This window comes from Chionomys nivalis, chromosome 10 (genome assembly GCF_950005125.1).
Source record: "Chionomys nivalis chromosome 10, mChiNiv1.1, whole genome shotgun sequence".
Lineage (NCBI taxonomy): Eukaryota > Metazoa > Chordata > Mammalia > Rodentia > Cricetidae > Chionomys > Chionomys nivalis.
The window spans coordinates 78,563,681-78,590,167 of record NC_080095.1 but is presented as its reverse complement, the minus strand read 5'-3'; the positions used below and the strand labels follow the sequence as shown (position 1 = coordinate 78,590,167).

The 26,487-nt window shown below is 36.3% G+C and overlaps 1 protein-coding gene across 1 annotated transcript in view; it reads left to right on the top strand.

Annotated features, from left to right (window-relative positions):
- The window catches only part of Agmo (alkylglycerol monooxygenase), a 256,686-nt gene extending 231,860 nt beyond the window's left edge, over window positions 1-24,826 (top strand). Inside the window, exon 13 of the mRNA XM_057782897.1 lies at window positions 24,176-24,826. Within this exon, the coding sequence (XP_057638880.1) occupies window positions 24,176-24,256 (81 nt within the window). The 3' untranslated portion in view covers window positions 24,257-24,826. The remainder of the gene's footprint in view (window positions 1-24,175) is intronic.
- The last annotated feature ends 1,661 nt before the right edge of the window (window positions 24,827-26,487 follow it).

The window sequence follows — 26,487 nt, the reverse complement described above, 5'->3', positions numbered from 1 at the left end:
GTCATATTTGTCCACTGTGCAAAAGATCTAACTTTTCAGAACGTTGTCACTTTAAGAAGACTAAGGTGTCTGTGTAGATGAAGAGATGCTCTTATTACAGGGCACCAGGAAAGAAGCAAAACAAAAGATGCATCCAGTTAGGGATAGCCTACACACACACACACACACACACACACACACACACACACACACACTACTTTCAACTGTTAAAATAATCTTAAATGTACTCTCTGTATGAGTATCAACAGTATGTGAAGAAAATTTATGGACTGAACTAGTGCCATATTTGCATATAGTATCTCTGGTGTAAACATGATGAAATTATCAATGAGACTTCCTAATTTGATCCTGAAGTGAAGGGCGCTGTCCAATGAATCACTTGTACTCATAGGAGGCATTGTTGCCGCTAATAGGGCAGGAATGGGACCCAGATGTTCTCTGAAAAGTTGGTCGCACTGGAGGCCGGGAGCATTACCTAATGTGTAGGCAGCCATATGGAACTGAAGGTTGGAAACATCCCATAACAAGTCATACATCACTGAGCTGACAGCAAGGGTTCAGCTTGCTTTTATTTAAATCATAAAAGCAGCTGCCTAGCTGTCTAGCAGTATTAAATTTAACCCTTTTCTCCTGGCAATTGAATTCAGTAATTTATGCAATTTTGATCGGACCACTGCGTAAATATCACGGGAGGGCTTTCACTTATTCGCGTTTCTTAAATTCACATCCAGACCCACGACTGTCTTATTTTTTTTTTTTTTCTTGAAAGAGAATGCTCACAGATAATGCACCTGGCTAAGCCTATCTGGTGAATCACAGAGGAGTACTGTAATTTCTGCTTCGGTAGATAATTACCATGGCAATATGAACAAATGAAAGATACTTTTAAGTGATCACTGGTATCATTCAGTGCACTTGTTTTCTTTTGTCATTTTGATTTCTTCCTTTTCTCCTGATTTGTTCTTTCCCTTTTGCATCCTTCAAGAATTTCCATTATGGGCCTGGGCACCATGCTTAGTAGTCTAGCTTTCTGCTTGCACTCCCCGAATTCTATATTTGACCTAGTCAAGGCTATTGTTCCAGACTCTTTTCTTCCATCGTTCTTTATTTTATCTCTTTGCCTTTTAGCAGAGTCCTTCCTTCAGTTCTATTGAGTTATTTTTAATTGTCTTTCCACTATGGACACATAGGTTACTCAACCTCATCAGGAAGCCTTTCTGCAACATTTGCGAAGTCTTCAACTCAGGCTTGCCCACACGTGCTTCAAGCAGCTACACCTAGTTTTAAAACGCATTTCCTGATTACAACAGAATATACATTGCTGTCTGTTGGAAAAGTGTGGATTTTAATTTCCTGTGGAAAGAAACACGATTTATTTCCCATGGTAGAGGAGGCTGGTGGGACTAAGACAGCTCTCAGAATTAAGAAAGAGTTTGTATTTGTCCAAGTTCTTCATTAACTCCAGTGTTAATACTATTTTTATGTATCCGTACTTTTGCTCTACTACATGATATTTTTTCAGAGATATGTAGGATGAAGGTTGTTGCATCTTCTTATTTTTGTTGAAGTTATGTGAATTTTGATGGGTTATTTCTCATGCATATATTATTCTTCACAGGAGGACTTTCAAAGTGAGTTATATCTATGGTGATCAATATCCAGAAATATTCCCCTACAACTGCATGAAGATTAATATTCTAACATTATTTAATGTGTCAAACAGGTGCCAACATGATTTGTTGTGGGTCAGGGAACAATTTGATGTTCTCTAACACTAATATAATAAAATGAAGGTCATATTCTGAAACAATATTTTTTTTCTCAAATGTCAACTCTCTGCCTAGACAGAAGTTCTGACTTCATAGTCTGATTCTTTAAAAATATATATGGATCATAAGCTAAGTCAAGGGGTTGGAACATCAAGAATTTCTTGCATTTGGACAGGTAGAGAACTGTAGTTGCTGTGACTTGGTTCATCACCTTAGAGTCCCTGTAATCCAAAGGCAAGTCAATTTCCTTACTGTAGATCATCTCCTAATATTCAGTGTAAATTTAGAGATGGATCCACCCTGATAATATTTAAAGTAAAAAGCATGTTAGGAAGCAACATGAGGAAGTAACAGGGACCTGAAAGTTCTGCTTTTCATATATCATCCAGTCCAGGTTTGATAAGACATTAGCCAATCTGCCCATGATCTCTAATAACTTTGCCTGCTTACTTCATTGAAAAAAAAAATCTTTAAAGATCAAAATGTCTTTCTTGTACTTATGTGAGAACCCTCCTTTTAAAAAAAGATATTTTACAAAGATTAAGTATTTCAGACTAATATAATGGTGTCACCAACCTCACAACTAGGTTAAAGTTTTATATGATAGCTGTCTGCTAGATATTGCATATTAATATTACATCAAATAGTGATAATGGTCAAATTAGGAATAACAGTACTGTGACACTGAATTACCTTACAAGTTATATGTACTGTTGAAACTGAATTTCAGCATTTGCCTTAAATTGCCTTTTGGGTATATATTTAAAATTTATGTACTTTTAAATTTATGCAGTTACTAGACTCCAGTTATACCTTATCAGTGCTCAAATGATCCTAAAGTGGTATTTGAATTAAATATAAAACCAAATAAAATATAATTCTTGATTCCTGAATAATCGTTAACCCCCTTGCACACACATGCTAATGCATCTGTATGTGCATTCATGTTATAGTTTTAGAGATCATATGCAATGTTTACATATTATATATAATGAAGATGTTTGATCAGTATTATAGTACTCACATACAATTATGTTTCTGTAGGTATATAAGAGAAATGTGGTTATGTTTCCATGAACATATATGAACTTCTTTTTACTTATAAATACAATATCATAGAGTAAATTTCTGACTACTCATAAACTCTCATGTTCAGAAATACTTTAGACAGACATATACATGCTTAAAGAAAAATGAATTCACTATCCACATCTCTGAGTTATGAGGATTCGACTACCTAGGACCAAAATTTCAGAAAACCTTTGCATGTACTCTGTACATGGGCATGCATTTTTCTCATCATAGTTCCCTAAACAATAATGTGTAACAACTATGAATTATGCATTATACAATATTGCTTATATCAATGATCCAGAGTTGAATTCAATTGCTAGAAGGTATGAGTGAGTTGCATGAAAATATCATCCGTTTTACATAATGGACAATGAGTGTCATAAACTCTGATATCCAAGGGCATTCCTATAGCCAGTCCAGCAGAGATTCTGAAGAAGGACTTTTATATGTAAAAAGGATTAATTTGTTTCTGTTTAGGTTTACTTATTGTATAAAAATTAGATATTTATCATAGTAAAGATCATCACAGTGTTGATCAGACCATGATTATCTTTATTTGTAAAATCAATAATTAAGGCTACATTTCAGGTGTCTGTAAGCTAATTAATATGATACCAGTTCCTGAGTAACCACAAAATTCTATTTCCCTAGATATCCATAATCTTAACATACAGTTTCTAAAAGTTATTACCTTAGAACATGGTCTAAGAAAGAACAGTATTCTTTCTAATGAGTTTCGATAGAGAGATCAAAAAGTAGTTGAGTGACCAATTTAAACCTTGAATATTCTTTTTCTTCCACGGACAGTATTTCAGATCAAAATGCTACAAAGGAAGATTAAGAACATAAGATAGAAATTTAGTACTCCTAATCAATCAACTAATTATAAGATAATTCTGCATGTTTCTGCTTTTCTTTAATATAAAATTTATGATAATTTGAAAGTGAAAATATCATTAAATACCATATTGAGAAACTGACAAAAATGCTATGAAATTAATCTACCCACATGCTGGCATTAGTATCACCTGCTAGACAATACACCCCACAAAATAGGTAAGCAGTTTCTTCTGTTGTTTTCCCTCTAAAAACAGAAAATGCTTAAGTTTACTTTAATGGGTGGCATGCTAAACATTCAGTTGCACAATAGTTTTGCAACACAAGCTTTCATATGCTTACTCTCTTTTTATGATGGATTTTCCAACTTACCTTCATTGTGCCTACAAGCAAAGGCCAGGGAGCTGATTGAAAACTACAGCAAGAATGAAAATGTCTAATTTGAATGCTATGAAATCAACATGATACTAGATTTCATTTTCGTGGTGGGGCTTTATGTAGCCACTATTGTATTCTCTCTTGGCAAGAAAATCAAGAATTTTGGATAAAAAACAACAAGGGGTTTTGAGTTAAGTCATGTCACTTTCTCTCCAGCCCTGTGGTTATGAGTAGGTACAGTTGTTATTTGACAAAAGGCACCACTGCAGCAGTCAGTATTATCAGCCAGATTTTTGTTTTGATAGATGACTTACAAGAACTCAGTTCTGGCTCACACATTTGAGAATCAGACATTACTGCCAGGGGATTGGAATAGATTCATGGAAATCACCCTCTAACTCTGATCTGACACACATGTCCTCAATATCCAGAAGCCAAATAGAACCCAAATGATTCTTCTGCATTTTTCATTGGCATGGAACCAAGGAAGCATACGGATTGTGAGGAAAGATGTTTGTATGGTTTGCATCCCTCTTCTAATTTAGGAGTGTCAACAACATCCTAGTTATCATTCCAATGCTGTTTCTGCTTATTTTGCTTGAGATGAGGTCTTGTTATGTAACCCAGGGTGACCTCTAACTTATGACCCTCTCGGTAGTGAGACTTTCTTAGTGTGTGATTTGGCATGTCTCAAATTTGTTTTGTTGTAGTTGCTTCACTCATATTAAATATCTTTATGGTTTTCATTCTTTGTTATAATGCCATTGCAAACTACAGCATTATTATGGTACTTCATACCCAAATTAAACTTACTGAGGATGTAGATACTGAAACTATATCTGACAATATTATTAGTATATATTGATCGCAACCCATAGCCATTTGTAGCCTTGTGTTTTTTAAAACTCTTTTGTAATTAAAAGTAATTTTTAATTTGGCCTAATTTTCTATGGAAATAATTTGAAAATCCAATCAAAATAAGATATTTCTGACTGATATTTATTGGTAAATTTATTGTTCCCTTAAATATGCATTAGATGGCTAGTATACTAAATATTTTAATTGGAGATAGCATTAATGTGGTATATTCCATCCCTTTCAATAGATCAAAAAGTTACACAAAGGCCATTATAACATAAGATAATAAGTAAATACAGTAACAGAAATAAGATTCTAAAATCCCTGAAATGTAGATAAGCAGAAATCAAATGCATAAAGGAACTGAGAGGGTAAGATGTTTCCTGACGTGGACAACCCTGGGGACCAAATAGGCAGACAGTGGTCCTAAAGACAATGAGTGAGGGCAGCAGAACTGGGTGTTCCGAGCATTGTACACCAGGAAAGATTTGTTTTGTAGTCACGAAATAGCCAAAATGCTATCTGGTTTCTTTCTAAAGACAGTAGTGGATTATCAAGGCACCATGGGAACAGCTTCTTGTGGATACGCCCCACACAGGCCCTTTTTCTCTACGCCTTAAAAGTCTCCAAATGCAATACTCTATGTCACGACAGGCCGGGGTACTCCAGTTCTGATTACTGGCATGATCACCTCACCAGACTGTGTCGTAGAAGGATTTTCTTGCTATTGCCTGTCTCTGTTCTACACTGTATATAATCCAATGCTATCAAGCCATGATGAAAACTGATCCATGGCTCACTTGTGATTCTTGATATAAAGCTCTAAATCTCTTAGTTTTCTTTCCAAATCATGTCCCTCTCTGTCTCTTTCTCTTTCTATGCCCCTCTCTGGGTTATTATCACCAAACTCAAATCTCTCTCTCTCTCTCTCTCTCTCTCTCTCTCTCTCTCTCTGTGTGTGTGTGTGTGTGTCTGTCTGTCTCTGTGTGTGTGTGTGTGTTTGTCTCATTCACTCCCTTTGTATTAACTGTTCCACATATCAGCTCAGCTCATGTGATGTGTGGAACAATGGAATTCAATATGAGTTGTTCCACATAGCACTTTATGCAATCCTGCAGTCACTCATTCATAAGTTCTTGAGCAATGACTGTTTCCCAAGCATGCATTTGTTCCCACACTTTTCACAATCCTTTAGCCTGCATGGTTTCCCCTATAATACCAGCACACTGCACTGCAATTGTTCCACAGCCTGTGTCCCTGATTCTTATTTAAATCACATATCAGTGGAAATGCCCTTATTGATAGCTTTGGTTTCATAAGCAGTTAATGAGTATATGTTTTAGTTAACACCTCTGTACTAATATATGTAGATAACCTGTAAAAGTGCTTTCTACAAATTTGATCCATAAACTAAATGAAGCTATGATATCTTGTTCCTGGATGATTTCCCTCCTCCTCAATTTATCTCGCCTACTGTCAGCCTTTCAATGACAATCTTTTTCATGAACATCCAAGGAGTTCCATGCTATTCAGACTTGTATAAAACAGCCCCATGAAGTGGTGGCATTTGATTTCTTTTCATTCTCAGAGATGCTGAGAGATGCGCCTGCTCTGTAGTGACATGGCTGAGTGTGGACTCTGTGTACCACTTGTGTGAACTCATTCCCCTTTATTCACTGCCAGTTCAGATGAGCTTGAGGCCTGCAGGAGCATCATCAGCTGAAGATCTTTAGCCTTCCTCCCATGCTCCCTTCCCTCCTCCTTCCTTCCTTTCTTTCTAAATGAAAATTAATATTAATCTATAAGCTTTTTAATACAGAAAGATAAAGAAACACCCAGGATTAAACATAATAAAATTTAGGCAGTGTCATTATTTTATTAATTTTTGTTATTTCTGTGTGAGTTTGCCTGCATGTGTGAATACCACATGTTTGCATATGCTCCATAGGAGGTGTCAGATTTCCTTGAGCTGGAGGTATAGGTGCTTGTGAGCCACCCAACTTGGCTGCTAGAAACAAAACTGATGTCTTCTGCAAAGGCAATACCCCTGAGCCATCTCTCCAGTCCCAAGTATCAGTGGTTTATTAAGGGTTTTCCAAAGAAATCCATTCTCTATCCTCAAGCTCATTCTTTTCCTTCCCTGGGTGGATGGAACAGAAGTGAATCACACAGACCAGCCACCCAAAGAGTAGCTGAAAGACGACACACCAGAAATAAACACATGGCTTCCAAACTAGCAGAAAAAAATGTTTAAAGCACACAAAGACACACAAGTCACAGTCAATATACTGTTCATGTGTCCCATACATGGTAAGATTCTTCCAGGTATTATATTAAATACACAGCATTATATTCTGCTTTTTTAAAAACAAATAACATTATATTTTCACTCAACTTTGTTCTTGAAATTTATCCATATTAGAATATGTAACATTATTGTCCTCTAGGATATTTATTGGTTAGTATATTATATAAATATATGTAATAAATAATATTTGACAGATATTATATAGAATATAGCTATCTACTATATAATATTTTATGTATGTATAAATAATGAGATAAATGTTTCTGTTGGTTGACAGATTCAAGTGCAGTAATTCCTTTATGTATCCCATTATTCATTTTCAATGGCACATAATATCCAATGACAATATTTCAGGTTTTGAAGTTTCAAGCTATGAAGTTTTTTTCTTTAAGTAAGTCTATGCCACTGCATATGTGCATATGTATAAATGTATGTATATATTCACACATACATATATACATGCACACATTTATATCCATATATGTTGTAGTAGGATACTTGTTTGTTCTTGGTTGCTCAGAGCCAAAATAACCACATAGAAACTATATTATTTGCAATACTGTTTGATCAATAGCTTAAGCGTTTTCATGGCTAATGTATATCCTAAATTAACACATCTCCATTAATCTGTGTATCGCCAAGTGGCTGTGGGTTACCAGCATGGCATGTCTGTCTCTGCCAGCTCAATGGCTTCTCTTGACTCTGCCTTCTTTCTCCCAGCATTCAGTTTATCTTTCCCTGCCTAACTCTAATCTATCCTATCACAGACCAAGGAAGATTCTTTATTAATTAACCTATCATATTCACAGCATACACAGGGGAATCCCACATCACATATACATATATAAAACCTCATAATCGTCTCTTGATTGGTTTGAAAAAAATTAGAGTTCCCGAGAATCTCTTTGTATTAGATAGTTAACCTAATTTTCTTAAATTGCAATTGCTGTTTGGTTTGATATCATTTTAACATCCTTTCTTTGTAATTTTTAGTGTTAGACATCAGCAGTACTTTCTTTTTGGTCTGTGTTCTGACTATGTTTTATAAAGTGCATTCAATATGGCTGTATATGTGTGTGAGTAGGTGCATACGTGTGTCCTTTACTTTTTTTTTCTTATTTAGGAAATGATGATTTCAGTTTTTTGAATGTTTATTCTTATAATTTTAGTGTTTATGCATTTATTAATGTTTTTAATCTAAATCCTTCATCTCCAATATTATTCTCATATGTAATTCTCCTCGGTTTTTAATTTTATGTATATATGTTAGCGTGCATATATTTGTGTTTATGAGTCTGCTGCATGCACGTGCGAATATAATATACAAGTGCATACATGGAAGCAAGAAGAGGCATCAGATGGTTTACTTCATCGCTCCTCTCTCCCTTTGAAGCAAGGTTTCACCCTGAACCCAAGGCTCACTCACACTCACCTAGGTGGGAAGGCTGCTAGACTCAGGAACCCTCCTGTCTCCACTCTCAGCCAATTTGCTGTTCCAGGCATACATGGTGTAGAGGCTTGTCATGTGGATGCTTGTATTAGATCTCAAAATTTTTATGATTGTACAGCACGTGCAGTTAATCTCTGAACTTTCTTCATTCCCAATCCTGCCTGACTTCTTAACATTTTATGGATTATTATAAATTTGTTTGACTGATTTTATCACTCACTTGACTGACTGACTTCTGTATTCATATCATGTAGTTTTGTGTCTTTTTTTTTACCTACTTATCTAGTTTGTTTGTTTTTTACATACTGAAATTACCTCCACCTTAATTTTATTCTTTTTGAAATATAGTCCCTTTCTTTGCCTTTCCACAACGTGCTTACTGAACTGATTTTATGACTATCTGGAAATGTTTTCAGTTAACCCTCAATTTTTAATCTGCAGGTTAGATGATTTTGTGCTTTGTGTTGACATTTAAAGTTTAAAGATATTTGTTAACATTTGATCAACAATGAATATAAGGTTTTATGTTATCTACCATAATATGCCTTTTGTTTCTAGCTTCCGTTATAATTTAGCTCCTTGCCTTTTCTCTTCTGCAGTTTCACTGAGATGTCTAATTGTTATCTTTGTTGGTAATCAGCCTTGAATTCCATAAAGCTAGATTGAATCTTGCCTTTCTTGCCTCTGAAGTTCTGAGATGGTAGGGCTACCAGGTACTTCTCCTGTCCTCTCCCCACTCTTCTTCTCATCCTTCTTTAGTGACCTTTGGTTACATATTGTATTTCTCACGTTGTCTTCCATATCCTATTCTTCCTTAACTCTTGTTGAGAATTTTAAATCTTCCATCTCAAGAATTTTGTTTGTATCAGTTTTTAATTTCAATAAGTACATTTTGCTTTAAAATATTTTTTATTTGGTTTTCACTTAGATATAGATGTTATTTTCATGGTTTCTCTATTTTTCTTCTTATTTCTGTTATTGCTTTATTGTCTTTAAAACTTTTATAATTTGGGACTGGAGAAATGATTTCTCATCTAAGAGCTTGTATTGCTCTTTAAAAGGACAAATGTTTCCGAGCACCCATCCAAGATGGCTTTAGTGGTTCTAGGCTATGCATACCTGCACACAGACAATTACATGAACACGTAATTAAAAATAAATTCAAAGATCATGAAGAGCATTTGAAAATCTTACCTTACATCTTCAGAATCCCCATTGCTTTCAATATTTACAATGAGAATTCTACTCATTAAATATATTACCATATCCTGTGTGATGTCCTCTCTGTCTTTCTGTCTGTATGTCTGTCTCTCTGAATATGTGTTCCTCTGTGTCTGTGTCCATGTCTGTGTGTGTATTTGTGTGCACAGACATGTACCCACTTTCATGACCATGATCCAGGCATTGGATGTTTCATTGTGGGCCCAGCCTTGGTTGAGATTGTTACATTCCTGGGTTTTTCATTTTCCCATGAAGACATCTCTGTGTAACTTACCTTTCATTCCTTTGGGTCCCCATCAACCTCATGGAAGAATTCAGTTTATATTAATTTTGTCATGTTGAATATAGTAGGAGAAAAGTTCTCAGTTTTCATAGAATTTCACTATCAATAGATCGGAGCCAACTAAAGATTTCTTTAGTCCTTCTGTGGGCCAATGGTGCTTTTCCCAGGACCCTTTTGATTTTTGAACCTCTTGCAGGCCGATGTGCAACTGTCATGCTCTCACAGATGCAAAGCTGCATGTAACTCAGTTGCAACATCAAAACTCCGTTCCTTCTCTTTCTTGAATTGCACACAAAGCCTGGCATTTACTTGTTGTTTGGGGGTTAGCTACACACTAGGCTTCCTGGAGGTGTTGGTGGTCCACATTATAGGAGGAAAGTTCCTTACATCCCTCTTCTAGATCACTTTACAGTGTCTTACTCTGTTTGCTGGGGGAACTATGTGTTTCACACAGTTAAAACATCGTTAAAGGCATGACAACTACATAAACATGCATACACAACGATTTCTCTGTCTTTTTACTAGCAGGGTCTCAGTGTGTCCCTTTTCTTTAGCCATCCTCAAATTTATAATCTCACCTCTCTTTTCTAAGTGCCCCCGCTCAGGCTTGTCACTTTGTTGTGTACATATCTAGGAATAGAATGCTCAGTCAGCGGAAAATTTCATCTACCAGTCATCCTTTCAGTTCTTACTTGAAATACGAACCCTTTAATGCCTTATACTTTATATCAGAAAATAAAATTAAACTGATTTATCTATCACATTATTCAAACCACTATGCAATCTGACCAAACAGAATTTTTACTTTTACATATAATCTTATGGCATCTACATTTTGTAGTGATACTTGAATATTAGTTTTTCAAAATCACCAAGCATTTTTTTATGGTTCAGTCAAATCTTTCCTGCTGTCCCTCAAACTTGCCGATTTTTTTTTCTTGCTTTAGGCCTACAGGTATATGAAATTTTTGTTGACATTGTGATATTAGAACAGGAGATACCAACTACAGAGTCCACACTCCAGAACTTTGGATTCAAACTACTAAAGTAAAAAAATTAAATATTTTAAAAATTGCACTCAGAGTACCTTCATGCTTTTGTTTGGCTTAATTCGCAACTCTCTTTGCCTACATATAAGCTGTGGTTTGGACATACCTGATGAGGCTTTTTACATGATTGTTTAATTGCCTGTAAGATGTTTCTCCCTCTGCATCCAGCTAACCATCAACCATTCCTCAAATTCTTTAATTTTACTAATATTAAATATTAGTGTCCAGTCAGAAATCTAGCCGTTCTTGAGCATAAACATAAAAGTCAATTGTTATGGAGTGAACACCAAGGCCTCTTAACATTTATTATTCATCAGTACTATGTTATTATGTGTCTGTTTTACCAAAAGAGGAAGAAAAGTTTTCTGCGGACTCGTGGCATTGAGAACTTGTTGTTTCCTAACGCCCATTTGGAAATTCCCCCAGGAAGCCAGGCAACCCCTTCCTGGGCCTTAACCGAGATGAATTTAAACCCAAGCCATGAATTCTTTCTGATTGCTGTTTGGCCTGCAGGTTTGCTGGAAGCAGTAACGTCCTAGTTAGACTGTTTTCCAGCTTTTAGATGCACTAGAGTACGACAGTATTATGTGTTGACCCTGATTTATGTTGAAAACCCAGGAATATTTTTTCCAGAAGAAGTGCTGTGTGTATGTGAGAGCCCTTGAGGCCTGGCTTCTCAGCGAGCTGACTGGCTCACGAGTGCGTGCTGCTTCTTCATTCAGATCTTTGACTCACGAGGAAGAATCTGAATAGCCAGTGCTATTCGGTGAAATAAATACCATAAAACAGAGAGGGCTTGTTTAGGACATAGCACCATGATGTAATATGTCAATGCTCAATTAGGCATTTGTATGCACCTTAAAAAAAAAATGTCCCAAGAGAAAAACTGATTGTCATAATACTGTGTTTCAATTAAGCCCACATCCTCGGCATTCCGAGTTCCAAATTCCTAAAACCCTCAACTTAATGCTTTCCATGTTGTGGGGCTAATTTACATAAAGATCTGGCGCTCCTGCTGCATGGCTTCAACGTCTGGTAGCTTTGATATTCTCCGTAGTGCTACACACAAGTATTATAAACTTTTTTTCCCAAGCAGCAGCTATGATTATCAGCAGGCGTTAGTCTCACAGAGTGACCACTAACCACACTCTATTCCAACATTGCCCAGGCCTCCTGCTTCCTCAACTTCATCTTGCAATTCGCATGAAACACATCTGTTCCAACTGTATGTGTTTTGAAAATTAAATGTACTAATATCATGCCGACTGACCTGGCCACCAAAGCCATGTGGGAGAATTCCGGTCGGCAACCCAAGCTGTGCTGAGATGTCAGGTCATTTGGGAGCTTGTAACTTCCTTGGCCGAAGCAAATGAAAAAATAAAGAAAAGGAACAAGAGGGAGGAAAAATGTAAAAGATAAAGATTTGTGAATGTGGGTTCATTCTTCAGTTTTGACCATAGATTATTCCTTGATTCCATCACGCTAAAATTTCATCAATATTCATCCATGGGAAATCATCTGGGGTCAAACAGTCTTCTTGTTCCTGAATTCTGTGAAGTTTCTCTAGGGTTTTTGATTCTTAGCAAGGAGAACTGGCGAAGTAAGAATTCTGTGGTGGACTGATTCATTGCTGAGGATCATAACTGGGTAAAGAAAAAGGGTTCAAATATAACTGGCCAAATATAATGTAGCAGGAAGTCTTGATATATCACACTAATTGGGATCTAATTTATATTGAATGTATTGGTTTAAAGGTTTGCCATGAACCTTTGGCTTCCATTGAGTCTTATTGTATAATTTCTGTCAAGGGTGTACTTTGAAATAGCAACAGACAAAAAGCCAAGGGCAGTTAAAACAACACTCTCAAAAAGTTTGTGTGTGCATGTGTCTAAGAAGTCAAGCTAAATATTTGTCTGTTTATGCAGATTAGGGGAGTGATATTGCTGTGCAGTTGAGGTAATCTCACAATCTGAAAATTATCTTTGAGGTAGACCCCACTTAGCTGACCTTTGCATTAAGTATAGGAAGCATACCATCAGCCAGAAGCCTGCTAGAGCTTGTTGTGAATACTTCTTTCTCTGGTGTCCTGCAACTTACCCACTACAGGTAGGATTGTTCAGACTGACAGACTTTTACACAGCAACTTTCCCTCAACTCTTCCTTCAGTCTCTCACAATGTTTCTCCACTGGTATATAAGAGGAAGTTAATGTAAAGGGATTGTATATACAAAGCCATTTGTGTTATATAAGGGCCATCTAAAGGATTTTTTGGTAATTTTACCACTGGACACTTTCTGTCCCACATGCTAGCATCATAAGCTTAGCAGAGAGATACCATCAACTCCTCTTTGTTCCAAAATCATTGTCATGACTCCAGTATCTATATGATGTACCACCATTACCATCTGGCAAAATTTTTATATGCATCCACGGCTAGAGAGATATTTCTGAAAACTCGTATTGGTCTAAAGTATAATTTAGCTTGCAGCAAATGGTTCATAAGTTTTTCACCAGTCTTCAAAACATCATAATTATTTGGAGAATCCTAAGAACTCTGCCTCCCTCCCTCACACCTCTCATCTCCAGTTCTATCTATCTCCTCCAAATTTTTTATTTCTACCAAAAGGAAAAGAAGCAATAATAATGGACTTTGGACTGCATTAGAAGCTAAGTGATGTTTTGTATGTACATAATCATTTTGTGACATGACTAAGAATATTTAATATATTTTTGAATTATATACACAAACAAATGATTTTCTTTTGAAAGCCCATAGTCTTTACCCAGTAACCACTGCAGTTCCCTGTGTTTTCCCATCACTGTGCCTCTGCAGAGTCCTCACAAAAATCACTGTCGTTGCTGATACATTATCTGCCATCATTTTTACAATAACCGCAACATTATTCTTCGAAGATGATCTTATTGCCGCCTGGCTTTGTTAAATTTCAGAAAACTGAATGCCAGAGACCACTATGTCCGTAGAGACTACAAACACTGTCATCAAAGACATGGGAACTTAAAACTACTCATTTTCTCTTCTTCTCTAGTCTCTTTTCATTCTCCAAAACGTGTGAAGAATGTTTTTTTATAGTGCATTTTTCATGACTTTTTTTCTGTTCATTCACCAACATTGGGGCAATCCTATTTCTCTGAAATTTTATTCTTGAAAATGTAATTGTTTCTGAGGATGATCCTGGGAACATTTTAACATTATTGTCCTGTGTTGGCAAATGCTTTCTCTAGTAGACTGATTTAGTCATTTTGTAACAAAAACTAATGACTCAAATATCGGGACTCTCAGGCAGGGGTTTTCTAGAACCCAACATTTCAGAGCTTTTTTCATACTTCTGACTTTTGGTTTTCAAAGACTATGGACAAGAAGAGTCATTTAGAAAAAGAAATTGATATTAAAATTTCCAATTATGCTTTCTTTATTCAAAAATAAGTTTTTACAGATGCTGTTTAATAGTTATTCAGTCTTGCTGTCTCTTGTAGATGATATTGTAGAGATGAGGTAAATGCTTATTTCATGCCAGCATTCTTCCCAGTCTTAATCTGTCTTTTCCTTCAGGTTAGGCTCCTCTCTTTTATAGTTATATTATCAGCTCTCTATTCTAATAATTTCTCATTATAATATGTTTGCTTTTCTCATGATTACCTCAATTTTGCTTACTACTTTTTACTACAATTGTCCATGAATATTTCAAGAAACACTTCTACTGTTGAATTGCCTAATCACTGTAGGTTGTCTGATGTAGACAGTCCATTATGTTACTCAAGATCTTCTTGGAAAATATCTGAAATGTGTTATCTTGACACTGAAATTAATATACACCCATACATATTGTCAATCAATTTTTGGATTCCACACCTTTCCTTCACCCCATGAAGCTGAAGAAAATATTCTTTTTTAAAAAAAAGATTTATATATACAATGTTCTGTTTGTCTGTATGCTTGAAGGCCAGAAGAGGGCACCAGATCTCATTACAGATGGCTGTGAGCCACCATGTGGGCGCTGGGAATTGAACTCAGGACCTCTGGAGCCATCTCTCCAGCCCAAAGAAAATATTCTTTAGCTATATATTTGCTCTCATAACTAAATTGTTCTTATTGATACTATCACTAGAACAGAGGAGATTGTGCCTTAGTGCAGACTAATACCTTGTTAACAGATTCAAAGCTGGAATATGCACTTTGGAGGTCTGAAGTGCCTGTGCTGGTGTGGGAAGTCCTTCTGTATATGTGTTGTTTTATTGGTTAATGAATAAAGAAGCTGGTTTCGGCCAATGGCTTAGCAGAATGTCGCCAGGCTGGAAAAATATATAGAGAGAGTTGGCAGTCAGTGAGAAGCTTTGTAGCCCTGCCAGAGAGAGATGCCTGATGTAACTTTACCCAGTAAACCACAGTTACGTGGCAATACACAGATTAATAATAATGGGTTAATTTAGGATATAAGAGTAAGCCAGAAATACACTTAAGATATTGGTTGAACAGTATTACAAATAATATGGATTCTGTGTGAGTATTTTATGGTCTGGGCAGCCCGGAATGAACAAGCAGCAGCCTTTGCCTTCACTGTGAAATCAGGACCAATATTGCCAAAGCTATTGGAAACAGCTGAGTGCCTGTTGGACTGCCTCTCATTTACGGGAACTGTTGCCAGAACAGGTAGTCCAAACAGAAAGTAAAGGCTAGTTCAGGCGTGTGGGGTATCTCTCAGGAAAACAGCCGTGGCTTCCTTAGGAAGTTTTCATTATTAGCCGTCAGCCGCAGTTCTCTATACCCTTGGGTCCAGTCCTGGCATTACTGGCCTAGTAGGATGCACTTTATGACTGCGGACATTCACAGAAAACCATTTGGGCAGTCCCGTCGCTGGTAGAACTCTAAGACCTCCCTCAAGCTGTGAACCACATGTGACTTGCTGTTAGTTGGCTCTCATTTGTCTACTCTGGAGACTTGTGTTTACTGAGTCTCTAGTCATCCCTATGACGCAAGCAAAAACAATGTGTAAGATTCTTTTTAAAAAACTCTCTTAAAGCCGGGCGGTGGTGGCGCACGCCTTTAATCCCAGCACTCGGGAGGCAGAGGCAGGCGGATCTCTGTGAGTTCGAGACCAGCGTGGTCTACAAGAGCTAGTTCCAGGACAGGCTCCAAAAAAAACCACACAGAAACCCTGTCTCAAAAATCCAAAAAAAAAAAAAAAAACCTCTCTTAAGATAGATTGTCAGATTTTTAACACTAGCTACCACTCTTATTTCTGTAAACATAACATGTTCTCCTGAAAAAATTTGAACATATCTTATGAGACTTTTTGTTTTTATTTCCTAAGTAGTATACAAACACAAAGAAATTTTTGATGACACACAAAATGTCCCGATAAGCACACTGTGTCATTTTGCATCTGTAAACACATGTTTTTGCGGATGTGAATATTGGACAAAAGCTGAAACTTTTGGCCACATCAGATGCTCTGGGCTTTTGCCCCTGGATGCACTGAAAATCCATTCAAGGAGATAAGATTGGCGAGAGGTATTGCTCACCACTCATTAATAACAGAAATGAAATTTTGGTTAAAGATTGTGATTTTCCTTTATAAATTTTATAAAACGCAGCTCTGTTTGAGAGTACAAATGCCATCATTTCACTGTATGGAAATAAGTGAGAAAGATAAGGCACATTCAATCTTAGATGAGTTGTCATGCATGTCATTAGAGATAATTCTTTGAGGACACTGAAGGACTAGGATCCAGCAACATTTTGCTCAGAGGTTTTTAGTTTCATACTGGATACAAGGCAAGGCGTTTTGTGCCAATGGAAGTCAAAGAGGATTTATTTCTAATTGTAAGCAAAGCATTTGTGGAGACAGAAACACACAAAAGAAATTTGAGCAACTATCAGACATAGTGGATGGGTGCGGGAGTTGCTTTGCATTTGTGAGGGCTTCGGTTTGATACCCATCACTATAAAAATCTTTAATAAAAGTAAAAAATGGGAACTTTAGTATTGAACTTTTGAATTCACTAAACTGTCAAAAAAGAGTTCAGTAATAGTCATAACACCAGGGTATTTAGTAGTTTACCCAGCGGTAACTTTAAATGCATATGAAAGGTTCAGCTCAAAGGAAAACTAGGTAGTGTTCATCAAGCACGTTTCCTTCCTTGGGCTCTGGTTTTATTCCAACTTCTTTAAAGGCTAAAACAATTGACCCTGCTTAGGAATTTGTCACTGTTTTGTTTCCTTCTCACATGGATTTTAAAAAAGAATGTGTTGCTCCATGATAAGTGCTGCGAGATTCCTAGTATAGAGAACCCCACAAAAATACCATCTCTCTTACAACATTCCCCAGCCCAGTGACTGCATGCTCTTTAATTTCTCTTTCAATTTCAAACTAAAAGACTAAACATCAACCCAGAAAAAGAAAAGAGAAACAAAAAGGCAGAAGGAAGCTTGGATAGTAAGAATATACCGATGGTTTAGAAATCTATAGAGAAAAACAGTCTGTATTGGAGTAGCACCATTGCCTATAAAGAAGGAAAGAATTCAACCATTAATCAAAAGCAATTCTATAAATTATATGAGCAGATTACTATACTCTGAATACAACGTTTGGTAATGTTGTTGGTATTCCTAAAAATGTTGTGTATCAAAAAAGACAATTAATTTATACTTTTAATTCAATGAAGAAAACTCCACAGATGTTTTTGAGAAATGTAGCATGTATTTTCATTTAATGCTAATTATGGTTTATACAATTCCAACCAGATGGGTCTGCATGCATGGTAGCTAATTCAGGCCAACTGTCTTCAAACATATTCTCTGAAGCATAGGTCGGTTTCTCAGACCTCTAATTGATTCCCTAATCTTATCAAGAATATTTGTCATTCTCAAGTGTTTGTGTGAGAATTCAAATGTGGTCTGAGTGGACAACACTTTACAGATAGTGGGAAAGATACACATATTCTCAGATGGTCTAGACATTGGGAAGTGAAGAAATTATTGTACATGATAAGAGATTATCAGGTAGAGACTGAAGAATTTATTGATATGGATGGTATTACATTTATGTCAGTCCATTTTCAATTTCTGTTTCCTTTACCCAAACTCAGTATGAAATAGCAAAATATCTGAATTTTCATTTAAAAAAAAAAGTTGACCTCTGATGCTTTAAAACATCATGCCACATGTATAATGTATTTAATTTGAACATGCATGTTTAGTGAATTTTCTTACTTAAAACTAATATAAGTAGATACAATAGGACTGAGATATATTCTTTCCAGACAGTTCTCGTTTGCACATATGCATAAACTCATTGCATTTTCAAAGCTAAAAACTTATTGATTTAATACATAGTACAAGAGGTTCATTTTTAAAGTAATTAGTAGTAAATCATCCTAAGATGTCACATTAAATGTAATTATGATTATCTTTTGAAAGTATTATTTGGAAACACATACACATAGACACTCACACAGTCTTGAAGGCATCTCAGTAATGAGGCAGATTCTTCAAACAGTCTCTCTATCTTTTCTTTACTTTCGGCATGAGTCAATAGTTTGGCTGTCTGTAAAAGACACTACTGACCATGACAAAACCACTTACTTCCTTTGGAATAGACGCCTGGGAAACAGGTTCTTGATAAAGTCCAAGAAGAGAATATCTATCACTCCATAATCACTTTTACAGCCTCGTCGTTCACGCCTGTTCGCCCTTCCTTCCTTCCTTCCTTCTTTCCTTCCTTCCTTCCTTCCTTCCTTCCTTCCTTCCTTCCTTCCTTCCTTCCTTCCTCCCTCCCTCCCTCCCTCCCTCCGTCCCTCCCTCCCTCCGTCCCTCCCTCCCTCCGTCCCTCCTTCCTTCCTTCCTTCCTTCCTTCCTTCCTTCCTTCCTTCCTTTCTTTTCGGTTTTTTTGAGACAGGGTTTCTCTTTAGCTTTGGAGCCTGTCCTGGGACTAGCTCTTGTAGACCAGACTGGCCTCAAAATTCAGAGATCCGCCTGCCTCTGCCTCCCAAGTGCTGGGATTAAGGGCATGTGCCACCACCGCCCAGCTCACTCCTATTCTTCCTGTGTGTGTCTTCTCCTGTGCATTAATAAGAAATAGTGAGGTTTTGCAGCAATTCAAGTTCAATGGGTTTTTTTTTTTTTGGAGTCCTTACCTCTTCAGCGCTCAAAAGCCATTTCTAAAAAACTGAATGCATGGCGCTTGTTGTGTTAGCTTATTTTCCTCCAGATAATTTCAAGTAATTTTGATACTTTTCATGCTTCCGTTAAAGCAGATCTTGCTTATAATTGTTGGAATTCCTTACAATAGCCAGTTACCTGCTCTTTTTCAACCTTCCTTGACATTGGAGAAATAATCTTTTTAACTTTGTGGATGCTTTTTATTTTATGTGTATGAGTTTTTGCCTACATGCAAATATGTGCACCACTTTTGTGCTCGGTGCCTGTGAAAGTCAGAAGAGGACAATGGTCCCTCTAGAATCAGAGGTAATGGTTGTTGTGAGTTGCCATATGGTTGCTGGAGACTAAACCCCAAATCATCGGTGTGTACCAGCCATTGCCCTTAACTGCTGAGCCATCTCTTCCACCTAGAGAGCAATATTTATATTTCTTTTGGTATAGTTTTACTTCTTTTTGTCTTAAATTTATACCTATTACTACTTGGATGGGAAAGAAAGAAATTTAACATGAAAATACCACCTTCTGTTTAGGGCTAATGTATGAGGAGTCAGAGCTAAAAATGAGTATATGGGCTTATTATAAATCCTAGGAAATTATTATAGAAATCTATATTTTTCTGTAAGCCTACACAATTGCATAAATTTTTTATTAAATAAAATAAAAATAAAATCCACGAATTGGAATTTTATATTACCATAATTGAGATTTTTTCCTTGGTCAGGTTGAATAAATGATCCTCCCTATGAAAAATAACAATAAAAAATAACAAATTTGATATGCTCAACATCTTATTAGTGCTTTTAAGGCTACATAAAACATTGTGTGGCTTTTGTAAGTAGGCAGAAAATTCAATGAGATATAGTACAATAAGTGTTTTTGATTTCAATATTATTGAAAATAAACTGAGACTCAAAAGCCAACGAAACCAAAAAGTCTAGTATTCTATGGACATTTTTTCTCTTGTGAATAAGTCAAGTAATTTAAAGCACGTGTTTCACGTGCAAATTGATACCCAAGTTAAATGCTATGAAAAGTCTTTTTAACACTTCCACAAGAGCTGTGGTGCTGCTCACTAGCTGTAATTGCAATGGTCCACAGTCAACGAGCTGTCCGCTTCTTTTGGTCATCACATCTGTTTGAATGGTTGTAGTCATGTACTCAAACCAGAAGAGATGAATATGCACAGAGTTATATAAGAAGTCAACTCACGTGGCTTGTGATTTGGGGATTTGCAGCTGTAGGGGATGTCATTTGCACGAAATTACCCCTGCTTCTATGCTTCTCCTCCCAGTAAGTGAGAATTCTAGTTTGCTCATATCTGTGCCATTTTCCATAAGGACTCTGAAATAGACTTAACTGGGTGGGAGCAATAGTTCCCACTAGGGTCTAATAGGGATTAGGTACTCAGATTAGCCACCTGCCACATGAAGAGCTTTCTAGAATGAGGTGGAAGAAACATAGAGAGCATCTGTACGGGCCAAAGTTCAGGCATTATAATTGAAGTCCCTGGGAAGTCAGGGAAATAGCCTGAAGACAAGGACCACTAATGATGTGTTAGCACAGGGAGGGCTTGACACCGAGAATGAACTTCCTTTGTTTCATATTTTGCATCCAGCTGTTAAAATCATGGGACTTGGCCAGACCTATGATAAAATGAGGGTGCACTGGGCTTGTATAGATCTGGAAACACATCTAAGGATTACAGAAACATGTAAAAATAAATGCACAGAAATGCTATAATATTCATTTAACTGTCACTATGCTTAAGCAAGAACACAGCTTCCTCTATTTTATTTGATAAAGAAATATGTTAATGACCTATTGTCAAATGAAAAACATTTAATTTCAAAATCTATGGAAAGACAAAATAGCTTAATGAAAAATCAAACAAAATTGAAAAAGAAAAGTTTTGACAGAATTTTTATCAATAAACACTTATATGAATTTCTTGCCAAATAATTTCCATATTAAAATATACATATAACATAATTAAATTTATTATATGTTATATATGGCAATATAATATATACATATGTTCATAATATAAAAGCTAATTTGTTTTCTTCTACTTTAATATTTCTAACAGAGAAGTGTCAACCAGAGTTTCAGAAGGATATAGTCATTTATAGCATTTCTGTGACCCTTGGTGAATATATATTTCATTATGTTTAAAAACTCTAATTTCATCCTTAAAACACTGACTGTGAAACATCTTAAAATCCTAGCTGTTATTGGCTTTAAAACCTGCAAATCCAGACAGTTACTCTAAAAAAAAGATTGAGTTATCTCTGGATGTGATGCTCATCTCATTCAGTTGCGGTTCAGAGTTGTATGCCCAATGGAACTTCGTGGGGGCCATTACAAATGCAAAACCCTGGCCCAGCTATGGATACTCTTGAGACTGATTAGTAATCATATATTAATACATCTTGAGTTCCTACTTCTTCATCCACAAAGCATATATCAATCCTCCAAGTCATGGAGGAATCAGACAACATGTCTAGTAAGAACACGAAGAGCTCACCTGACCCAAGCATCTCTCTATGGAACATGAGGAAGATCTGACTGAGACACCAGAGAGATGCTGCCTGTATGTCTCTTTAGAGTGTTAGGTAGTCTATAAATATCCAAACAGACAAACTGAGCAAAGTGAACACTGCTCCTCTGTAGGGCACTGACTGCATTTGAGGTGGGTAGGAAAGAGGAGATGCTCGGGCTTTGGTAGGAAGGAAGTCCATGTGAATCAAAAGGATCAGCTTTCAAAGTTGGAAAGGCCTACATGGTGAATTAAGAACAAAGACCTACACTGTGATTTTTTATAGTGCCTCTTGTTTTACTGAAGAACTTTTAGTATTACTGAGCTTACATAGAAATATTCTTAATTATTACTGAGAAGTTAGATGTGTATGTGTAGTCTAAAGGAAACCGTTCATAATTCGGGACTAAAATTACAACACATGAAATTTTACTTTGTGTTTTTGAGGTTTCATGGAAATCACTCGCACAGTCTTCCTCCATGTAGAAATCCTTGTGGTCCTAGACATCAGACATTCAAACATAACAAAATGCTGTATTACCACATATATTTCAGATTCTACTCCCATATCCTAATTATTTGATGAAGATACTTAATCGAGATCAAATATTCACCGAGATTGTAGACATCATCTCTGACCCTCTTGGGAAGCTGTCTTCTCAGCTACCCTGTCCACATTAACTCATCTTCAGAGACAAAAGGAACTCCGTCCTCAAGTACAGTATTATTCACAAGTTCTCCTCCAGTGCTGGTGTTGTTTTACCTGGCAGCACCATGAGAAATCTCATGAGGTCATTTCTCTTGAGTTACAGTCAAAAGAAATAAATTGAAAGACAGCCATTAAATATGTTGCGTTTGACTTTTGAGGCAAATCCAATATGTTAATATTATTCTTGCCTTCTGCTTCAATATAAGTACCAATTTTTATTTTCATTTTTTTTTATTTTGTGGGTTTGATAGGCTGAATGGAATGCATAGAGTCAGGGGAACAAACCTACATGACTAGCCAACATTCACGCTAATGACCATCTAGTAACAACCAGGAGATTTAAATGAAGTTGAAGGATGCATAACATCTAAGCACTAACATTTAGCAAAATGTGCTTTGTTTAATTTTTATTGTTGCTGACATTATTTCATTTTTCTTAACCTGATAAAAAGAAGGTATTTGGGGTAATTTAATGACTGGTCTCAGTTGATGACCTAAGTACCTCATGCCAGCATATTCTGATAATACGAGTTATTGTTTAAGCATTTCTCCATTGTATATTTTAATGCATTCTTCAGAAATAGTAAATGACTTTCTGGGGAGAAGTAAGTGGTAGTATTGTAGCTTGGAGAGGAAGTTTGCACAGTTCATACATACATATGGAGAGACATGATACAGAGAGGAGACCCACATAGTTGTTACAGTAAGTCTGGCTTATTACAGACTTACTACAGTTAGTATGGCTGTTTCACCTTCATCGAACACTCGCCATTAGTCTAGAACTTTCCTAGAGTGGAGATCAGGAATGCAGCCCTGTGGCTTAACAAGAGCACAAGGGAAGCATTAACATAGAAGAAACCTGAAAGCTCACAGCCCACAACCTGTGCAGAGACAGACGCATGGCGGGATATGGTACTTAGATTATGCAGAGCAGAAAGGCTACAGCCATTATTCTTGCTGGGAATGGCTGTGTGCTTCTTACTTCTAAATTTGTGACAAATCAAGATATCAATTTTAAGGAAAATTTTGTAGCTATATTTTTATACACCATGAGAGATCAAAAGATGGAGAAGGCAAGTTAGGCAGAGTTGTGTGGATTTTATTCCTATTGGATGAAATGCATAATTGGGTAGACTGTATCACCTCAGAGGAAAAGGATTTCTCAACAGAGCTTTCCCCTCCCCTATTCCTAAGTCTCATTTAGCATAGAACACACAACCTTTGGCTGCCGTACACGTAGAAGAAACTTGTTCTCTTCTGTTCAGTATGCAGTTTATTTGGCCTCTCTATCTTTAAATAACCCAAATCAGTAAATGAAAGAGTAACCAAAAAGAGGAAAAAGAAACTTCTTGTTCTCATTTTTACTTTTTCATAGCATGCCTTATGTTAAGTTGACTAAATCCTATCATTAAGAAACTTGCTAAAAATTGTTTAAGAAATCTCACTGCGTGAAATTATTGTTTTTTTTTTCCAGAAAAATAATTTAACTTGGTGGAATAAACGTTTTGTTGTTTTACCCTTCAGATTTTCTTTTCAGTTTGCATTGCTTTCTGGGGAGTCAGAAGCATGAGACAACTCACCGCAGGATCTCGGAAGCAGCCCTAGCACACAGGTCCCTCCGTCCTTCAGGTTGTCCATGGCATGTCACTGCTACATAAAGACTGTGGTCTTGCAGACACTGCCTACAGGAACTACTTAGTCAATGGAAATGAAAGTACGTATTTACCCATGCTTTCATGCTTGTTTTAATGTTGAAATTAAAGTGATTTATACTATTTGTGCTTACTAAAAGTCAAATTATTTTATATACGTTGAGACTGTATTCACTTTTCTTTTCTGTAGCAATGACCATGGAAAGGAAAGGTTGGGCTGTAAACATTTAAGACATTGAAAATTACCTTTGTCTTTCTTGGTTTGACAACTGTTTCTTTAATGTTTGCTGAAACTATGCCTAAATCTCTGTAGTCTTTAAAATGTGTTGGAGGCTGCATGAGCTGACATTTGTCTTTGCAAACAATTAATTTATATTGCCACATTACTTAAAAATACATCAATGTGATTAAAATGTTAGAATTGGAAAGAATTAGTTTGTGTAACATACATCCTTCCAAAATGTTGAGTCAACTTGTTCCAGCAGCTTGAGGAGTACATTATATTTCATGCTATTTCAAATTGACAGAAAAAAATGTTAATAAAATTTTCTGAACAGAAGTGACATAAGCAGTGTGTGTGTTGCTTGTTGAAATATGAAATCTGTTATGTGTTTCATTTGGAAAGAACTGACAGAGATAAGAACTGAGTTCAGAAAGAACTGAAAAAAAAAGTCTTTAAAAAATAATTTAAAAAACTGTTCCCTTCATCCAATATTTATCCGACCATTTTAACAGTGCAGATCAAAAGTGCTCACCTACATTGATGACTTCCGCTACTCTCTACTTGCACACATCACTGAATTAAGAAGACTAACGAGTCGTTTAGCCCCACTTTATAAGTATGTTACTTAAGATTTGAATAAAAAAGAAACCATTGGGAGCTGTGAGAGAATCCGGCTGCAGGAGTCTGTGTGCACTCATGAGGCAGAGCTGAAGCACATTTACTGTTCAAGCTGGAACAGCAGAAGAAAATTAACTTTGCATGATGAAAATATTAATAATTATATCTCAAGCGTCAGAAGTGGGTTTGGCTTTGCTTCATTCAGTTTTTATACTTCTTAATTAAACCCAGGATTTGAGCAAATTCTGAGGTCAATAACAAATATTAAATCCTACTTTGGTGCCTCATTAACAGGCCCTGCTGGACTTCCCAGGTATAGACCCACCTTGCAGGAGAGAGCCCTCTGCTGGTCTGAAACTGTTAATGTATTATTAAAATTAAAATTCTTGAGACCTGTATGATATATTCCCCAAAATTTCTATGCTATAAGTTGCATCATTCATTAATTGAAAGAAAAGAGAATTTTTATGGATTCTCAAATATTTATTTAGCATACCAGCATAGTTCTATGATGTGGGTATATTTGAATATATATGAATTTTGGGGTAGTTTAAAATGAGTTTAATTGTGAAAATAATTGAAGTGCACTTCAGGTTTCTTTGAATAAACTCAAATGTATTTCTTTTCTCTTTTCTACCTTAAATTTTTTCACTATGACTTAGTTAATTTTCTTTTAGAAATGCAGGTATTTTCATGTTACAAATTTCCAACCCTTTGAATATGGATGTGGTTCTCAGATAGGGAATATGCCTAGGGCCTCTGTGCATGGGATGGGTCATTTTTTCACCTTCAACCTTGCAAATTTTCGAGCCCTATTTTCTCTGGCAAGCACTAATGCATGATGACAGATCATGCCACTCTTAGTAATATCATAAATTGATCTTGAGTGATTCCATGTAATTTATGCTGGCTCTCGACTGGAAGAACTTTAATTGTCCCTACTTTTCTCCCTCTGGAGACTAGCTCTAAAAATAAGGTTCATCAATTCCCCGTTTTTGATGGAGAGGTGCACAGTGCCTTTGCAATGAAGACAGGGACGCTTAGTCCTGCTTATCCTCCAGAACGACCAGAATTTGTTTAGAGGGCAGAACTCTATCAGCAATATTTAAAGGAATCTCTAAATTATTGCAGGAACAGGTATTGCAAAACCACTTTGCAGAACTCTGAGGGGGCTAAATCATCTACTCAAGGCCGTCGGACACTACTTGTGGTCATTTTTTTTTAATTCTCTGAATTTTAGCATTGAAGACTGTGACACTTTTCCATTTTCTGCTGTAAGGTATCCAAATCAAAATTCAAGGATTATAGAATCATAAGTTCATGTACAGAGTATGTCATTATGT